The sequence below is a fragment of the Oncorhynchus gorbuscha genome, linkage group LG05 (assembly GCF_021184085.1).
Source record: "Oncorhynchus gorbuscha isolate QuinsamMale2020 ecotype Even-year linkage group LG05, OgorEven_v1.0, whole genome shotgun sequence".
NCBI lineage: Eukaryota > Metazoa > Chordata > Actinopteri > Salmoniformes > Salmonidae > Oncorhynchus > Oncorhynchus gorbuscha.
The window spans coordinates 94,728,677-94,736,754 of NC_060177.1; the positions used below are offsets into that span (position 1 = coordinate 94,728,677).

Genomic DNA, 8,078 nt, shown 5'->3' on the forward strand with positions numbered 1-8,078 from the left:
TCAGGAAACTAGGGTTTGAACCAATACATTGTTTTAATTGATCAGCCAGCTAAATAGGTGGTTCAGCAGCCAGAATGTTGTTAGTTTAAGTTTAAGTTGTATTCAAATTGACAATAGAGTCTGTATTTTAATCAATTATATTATATAATATTCAACTGCACTACATACATAAAAAATGTATCCGAATATGATTAAATATATATATATATATATATATATATATATATATATATATATATATATATATATATATATATATATATATATATATATATATATTATGTTGACTGTTTATATATTTATTAATATGGTGCAGATACATGATGTGAGTGTGACCATTCAGAGTCAATGCGTCCGTCCTCCGGAAACAATGAAACTACATTTCCCAGAACTGCATCGGTTCGCGCTAATCAAAAGCACAAGCTTCCGGACCTCGCTTGCTAAATGAACCAACCATAAATCTTTAGCATCTCTCCATACTGCCTGCCTGTATCAACTGATCCTTCTTATTCATTCATTCAAAAAAACAACAACAGGTAAATTTTATTTTTGTACCGGGTCAAGAAATGACAATGCACAGACACACCTGCTCAAATCTTTGGCTATTTTAACCGCAAGAGAGGTGGCAGTCGGCACTAACGTTAGTTCTCTAGCTAGCTGGTCATTCGTGCATGTGTTAAGTTATATTCCCGTTAACTAGCTAGTTAACGTGTTAGGACATTTTTTTAAAGCTACCTAGTTTAGCTTGTTATTTCACCCACGAGTAATCTAATTATAATATAATAACACACAGAAATACGAGCCTTTGGGTCATTAATAGAGGTTAGTCGGGATTGAAGCTTTCACCTGCAGTAACAAGGCAAGGGAACTTTTAAATTCCTCCTATGCCATGAAAACCCAAACCTTTTGGTAGGTCATATTATATTATTATTATTATTATTATAAGTCTGTAATGTACTGATGGACGGCCATTACAAACTATACTGCTATAGACCACTGTGTCTATGACGTGTTTAGTGTTGGTATACACAGTCCTCCATGTGGATACCTGGTGGCAGTGTTGAACATCACATGGCTGCTACTCTTAATGGCGATGTCCTTGTTTCCTAGCAGAATGCCCAAATCAAGGGAAGTGGTGTCATCCACGTCTGGTAGTGACTCTGACAGTGAGGTGGAGAAGACCAAGGTGTGTGTCTTGGGAAAGGGGGAAGGGGGGGTGGAGATTAAACAAATGGTGTCCTGTGCTGTGACTACCGAAGCCCTCCTCCCTATAACTGGACATGTGTTTCAGGCCAAGAGAAAGAAGGCCAGTGCTCCACCAGAGAAGCCCGAGGCCAAGAAACCGAAGCTGAGTGGAGAGGGCTCTCGACCTGGCGCAGGAGGGTCCTCTAAGGCTGCAGACAGCAAAACGGAGGATGGCATGTTCCAGGTTAGTGATTTCTGGGTTATAGACGCAGGTAATGCTGCTACGGCTACATTATCAGACTGTTACAGTCACAGGTAATGCAGCTACTGCTACATTGTCGGGCTGTTACAGATACTGCTACGGCTACGTTATTGGACTGTTAGACGCAGGTAATGCCACTACGGCTACATTATCGGACTGTTACAGACGCTACATTATCGGACTGTTACGGACGCAGGTAATGCTGCTACGGCTACATTATCGGACTGTTACAGATACTGCTACGGCTACGTTATCGGACTGTTACAGACGCAGGTAATGCCACTACGGCTACATTATCAGACTGTTACAGACGCTACATTATCAGACTGTTACGGACGCAGGTAATGCTGCTACGGCTACATTATCGGACTTGTACAGATACTGCTACGGCTACGTTATCGGACTGTTACAGATGCAGGTAATGCCACTACGGCTACATTATCGGACTGTTACAGACGCAGGTAATGCCACTACGGCTACATTATCGGACTGTTACAGACGCAGGTAATGCTGCTACGGCTACATCATCGGACTGTTACAGACGCAGGTAATGCCACTACGGCTACATTATCGGACTGTTACAGACGCAGGTAATGCTGCTACGGCTACATCATCGGACTGTTACATACGCAGGTAATGCCGCTACGGCTACATTATCGGACTATTACAGACGCAGGTAATGCTGCTACGGCTACATTATCGGACTGTTACAGACGCAGGTAATGCCGCTACAGCTACAGGGTCGGACTGTTAGACGCGGATAATGCTGTTACGGCTACAGGGTCGGACTTAGATGTGATGTCATCGCTGTTCCTACTTGGCAGTGTAGTGTCGTCCCTATCTCGACTCACTGTCTGTACAACTGAGCTGAGCCCTTTGCTCCTTCGCAAAAACACACGTGACTTCTAGCTTGACAACATTACTAGCCAGTCGCGCCACATAAAGAGGTAGCAATACGGTAACACATGCCCCCCCCCCGGGGAAGAAAAGAGTGAGCTTGATTGGTCTGTTTTGTGTGTTCCAGATTGGGAGGATGCGATACGTCAGTGTGAGGGAGTTTAAAGGGAAGTGTTTAGTTGACATCAGAGAGTACTGGATGAACCAAGACGGGGAAATGAAGCCCGGCAAAAAAGGTACGACACCCAGAGAACTGCTGTCAAATGGTAGTCATGGAAACTGAACCGTTGTCATTTTAATAGGCCCGCCTTGAGGTACTGAACATGCCAACTTCCTGTCTGTGACACAGATATTCAAGCCCGTTTATTACAGTGTCCTAGTCCACCGTCTTCTGTAATTGTACCAAGGCCCTGTTCTGTTATAATCTCCACCCCTCATAGCCTGGTTCCTCTCTAGGTTTATAATCTCCACCCTCATAGCCTGGTTCCTCTCTAGGTTTATAATCTCCACCCCTCATAGCCTGGTTCCTCTCTAGGTTTATAATCTCCACCCTCATAGCCTGGTTCCTCTCTAGGTTTATAATCTCCACCCTCATAGCCTGGTTCCTCTCTAGGTTTATAATCTCCACCCCTCATAGCCTGGTTCCTCTCTAGGTTTATAGTCTCCACCCCTCATAGCCTGGTTCCTCTCTAGGTTTATAATCTCCACCCCTCATAGCCTGGTTCCTCTCTAGGTTTATAATCTCCACCCCTCATAGCCTGGTTCCTCTCTAGGTTTATATTCTCCACCCGGCACAGCCAGAAGAGGACTGGCCACCCCTCATAGCCTGGTTCCTCTCTAGGTTTATAATCTCCACCCGGCACAGCCAGAAGAGGACTGATCACCCCTCATAGCCTGGTTTCTTCCTAGGGGTTCAGCCTTTCTAGGGAGTTTTCCTAGCCACTGTGCTTCTACACCTGCATTGCTTGCTGTTTGGTGTTTTAGGCTGGGTTTCTGTACAGCACTTTGAGATATCAGCTGATGTAAGAAGGGCTTTATAAATACATTTGATTGTGCTCTAACCTCTCTGTGTGTCTCTGGAAGTTTTGTATTGAAAATGTCTTTATTGTGGCTGTTTTTTTTCTTAGTGTATTTTTGTTGATTCCCCCAGGCATCTCCCTTAAACCCGGAGCAGTGGACCCAGCTGAAGGACCAGATGTCTGAGATTGACGACGCGATCAAGAGAACATGATGACCGTTCCAGGGTGCTGACAGTCCAGCTTGTCTATCTAGTGATCTTCATGTCACCACTGACGTTTCGATGAGTCCCACATGGCACCCTATTCCCTATATAGTGCACTACTTTAGATCAAGGCCATATGGAACCCTATTCCCTATATAGTGCACTACTTTAGATCAAGGCCATATGGAACCCTATTCCCTATATAGTGCACTACTTTAGATCAAGGCCATATGGAACCCTATTCCCTATATAGTGCACTACTTTAGACCAAGGCACTATGGAGCACTATTCCCTATATAATGCACTACTTTAGACCAAGGCCATATGGAACCCTATTCCCTATATAGTGCACTACTTTAGATCAAGGCCATATGGAACCCTATTCCCTATATAGTGCACTACTTTAGACCAAGGCACTATGGAGCACTATTCCCTATATAGTGCACTACTTTAGATCAAGGCCATATGGAACCCTATTCCCTATATAGTGCACTACTTTAGATCAAGGCCATATTGAACCCTATTCCCTATATAGTGCACTACTTTAGATCAAGGCCATATGGAACCCTATTCCCTATATAGTGCACTACTTTAGATCAAGGCCATATGGAACCCTATTCCCTATATAGTGCACTACTTTAGATCAAGGCCATATGGAACCCTATTCCCTATATAGTGCACTACTTTAGATCAAGGCCATATGGAACCCTATTCCCTATATAGTGCACTACTTTAGATCAAGGCCATATGGAACCCTATTCCCTATATAGTGCACTACTTTAGATCAAGGCCATATGGAACCCTATTCCCTATATAGTGCACTACTTTAGACCAAGGCACTATGGAACCCTATTCCCTATAGGGCCTTGGTCTAAAGTAGTGCACCCTATTCCCTATAGGGCCTTGGTCTAAAGTAGTGCACTAGATAGGGAATAGTGCTCCATAGGGCCGTGGTCTAAAGTAGTGCACCCTATTCCCTATAGGGCTTGGTCTAAAGTAGTGCACTAGATAGGGAATAGGGTGCCATTTGGACTTTCACAAAACCTGTGTAAGGACTGAATTATTTTATTAATTCTAAGTTTGCTGTTCTGTTGAATTAGTTATTTTGCATGTGATGTTTTAGTTTGTTCAGTGCAAGAATTGCTTTGTGTTTTGACCTGTGAAGATAATGTGTGTTTGATTGGTTGATATTTGGTTGGTTATATGACTTTTTTTTCTCTTCCTACCTTTTATTTAACTACGCAAGTCATTGTTTTCAATGGGTTAGCTGGTCTAGGAACAGTGGATTAACTGGTCTAGGAACAGTGGATTAACGGGTCTAGGAACAGTGGAAAAGTGGATTAACTGGTCTAGGAACAGTGGAACAGTGGGTTAACGGGTCTAGGAACAGTGGGTTAGCTGGTCTAGGAACAGTGGGTTAACGGGTCTAGGAACAGTGGAACAGTGGGTTAACGGGTCTAGGAACAGTGGGTTAGCTGGTCTAGGAACAGTGGAACAGTGGGTTAACTGGTCTAGGAACAGTGGGTTAACTGGTCTAGGAACAGTGGGGTTAACTGGCCTAGGAACAGTGGGGTTAACTGGCCTAGGAACAGTGGGGTTAACTGGCCTAGGAACAGTGGGGTTAACTGGCCTAGGAACAGTGGGGTTAACTGGCCTAGGAACAGTGGGTTAACTGGCCTAGGAACAGTGGAACAGTGGGTTAACTGGTCTAGGAACAGTGGAACAGGTCTAGGAACAGTGGGGTTAACTGGTCTAGGAACAGTGGGTTAATGGGTCTAGGAACAGTGGAACAGGTCTAGGAACAGTGGGTTAACTGGTCTAGGAACAGTGGAACAGGTCTAGGAACAGTGGGGTTAACTGGTCTAGGAACAGTGGGTTAACTGGCCTAGGAACAGTGGGTTAACTGCCTGTTCAGGGGCAGAACGACAGATTTGGACCTTGTCAGCTCGGGGGTTTGAACTTGCAACCTTCCGGTGACTAGTCCAACGCTCTAACCACTAGGCTACCCTGCCGCCTCTACACTCTAACCACTAGGCTACCCTGCCGCCTCTACACTCTAACCACTAGGCTACCTGCCTCTAACCACTAGGCCACCCTGCCTCCTCTACACTAACCACTAGGCTACCTGCCCGCCTCTACACTCTAACCACTAGGCTACCCTGCCACCTCTACACTCTAACCACTAGGCTACCCTGCCGCCTCTACACTCTAACCACTCGGCTACCCTGCCGCCTCTACACTCTAACCACTAGGCTACCCTGCCGCCTCTACACTCTAACCACTAGGCTACCCTGCCGCCTCTACACTCTAACCACTAGGCTACCCTGCCGCCTCTACACTCTAACCACTAGGCTACCCTGCCGCCTCTACACTCTAACCACTAGGCTACCCTGCCGCCTCTACACTCTAACCACTAGGCTACCCTTTGAATAATTGACCTTTTGTTGTTGTTGTTGTATGAAAATGATTTAAAAGCCATGTAAAGTTCTCATGATTCTCTCTACCCATGGTATTTTCTTACTTTCACCCCCTCATGGTCAGTGTAGTTTTAGACAGTATTACAAAGGTCAGATAATGAATCCTGGTTCCACAAGACTGTTAGCCCGCTGAACATTAACACGTCGATCTAAAACAAGTCTTGGGGTTTCTGGGTAAAGTGAAGCTACTCACCAAGCCACCTCCGTTGCTTCCAAACAAACACTGTTAGCAGTAGCACCCCAACCTCCCCCAGTCACAGTTCTGTTATCTAGATCCAGACCAGCTGGTAGCACCCCAACCTCCCCCAGTCACAGTTCTGTTATCTAGATCCAGACCAGCTGGTAGCACCCCAACCTCCCCCCAGTCACAGTTCTCTTATCTAGATCCAGACCAGCTGGTAGCACCCCAACCTCCCCCCAGTCACAGTTCTGTTATCTAGATCCAGACCAGCTGGTAGCACCCCCCCCAGCCTCCCCCAGTCACAGTTCTGTTATCTAGATCCAGACCAGCTGGTAGCACCTCACCCAACCTCCCCAGTCACAGTTCTGTTATCTAGATCCAGACCAGCTGGTAGCACCCCACCCCAACCTCCCCCAATCACAGTTCTGTTATCTAGATCCAGACCAGCTGGTAGCACCCCAACCTCCCCCAGTCATAGTTCTGTTATCTAGATCCAGACCAGCTGGTAGCACCCCAGTTGTATTCCTCGTGTCGGCCTGCATCCAATTACATTTGATGTCTAAATCAGATCAGAGCCTTTTGTTGAGTCACCTGGCCAGGAAAGCCCTGGCCACAGCACACACTGGTGACATGGTGGCTCTGAGCGAGACGTGCTGAACCACACATCCATTATGATTTTTATTTTTTAAGCTGCTGCTAGGACACTACTGAGCTGGATAAGGTATTGTAGTGAAATTGTTTCCCAATATACATACTTGCATATATCACCGTATAAACTACAAAGGGATACAATGACCAAGTATACTATGAAGTACATTAGCAGAGCATGCTGACTGACATTGGTCTTGTCCAGACACTCTTCCTACAAACTTTACATGAAACTAAATAATTTCCTTTAATAAACACTTGAAAACAAGAGGGACACGTGACCATCGAATTCACTAGATGTCTGGTACCTTCTGTCTAAACCACTAGATGTCTGGTACCTTCTGTCTAAACCACTAGATGTCTGGTACCTTCTGTCTAAACCACTAGATGTCTGGTACCTTCTGTCTAAACCGTGAGATGGAATCAGAGATGGTCTAAATCAAGGGATGGCACCAGAGACTGACTAAACCACTAGATGGTACCAGACACTCTAAATCACTAGATGGTACCAGAGACTGACTAAATCACTAGATGGTACCAGACACTCTAAATCACTAGATGGTACCAGAGACTGCCTGAATCACTAGATGGTACCAGACACTCTAAATCACTAGATGGTACCAGAGACTGACTAAATCACTAGATGGTACCAGACACTCTAAATCACTAGATGGTACCAGACACTCTAAATCACTAGATGGTACCAGACACTCTAAATCACTAGATGGTACCAGACACTCTAAATCACTAGATGGTACCAGACACTCTAAATCACTAGATGGTACCAGACACTCTAAATCACTAGATGGTACCAGACACTCTAAATCACTAGATGGTACCAGAGACTGACTAAATCACTAGATGGTACCAGAGACTGACTAAATCACTAGATGGTACCAGAGACTGACTAAATCACTAGATGGTACCAGACACTCTAAATCACTAGATGGTACCAGACACTCTAAATCACTAGATGGTACCAGACACTCTAAATCACTAGATGGTACCAGACACTCTAAATCACTAGATGGTACCAGACACTCTAAATCACTAGATGGTACCAGAGACTCTAAATCACTAGATGGTACCAGACACTCTAAATCACTAGATGGTACCAGACACTCTAAATCACTAGATGGTACCAGACACTCTAAATCACTAGATGGTACCAGACACTCTAAATCACTAGATGGTACCGCAGACACT

The 8,078-nt window shown here is 45.0% G+C and overlaps 1 protein-coding gene across 1 annotated transcript; it reads left to right on the forward strand.

Moving 5' to 3' along the window:
- Positions 1-398: 398 nt before the first annotated feature.
- LOC124035330 (activated RNA polymerase II transcriptional coactivator p15-like) lies at positions 399-3,562 on the forward strand. Its single transcript, XM_046348804.1, has 5 exons — positions 399-536; positions 1,114-1,186; positions 1,292-1,429; positions 2,472-2,580; positions 3,495-3,562. Exons 2-5 carry the CDS (start codon positions 1,115-1,117, stop codon positions 3,545-3,547), a joined length of 372 nt encoding a protein of 123 aa, XP_046204760.1. The 5' UTR covers positions 399-536; position 1,114; the 3' UTR covers positions 3,548-3,562.
- The last annotated feature ends 4,516 nt before the right edge of the window (positions 3,563-8,078 follow it).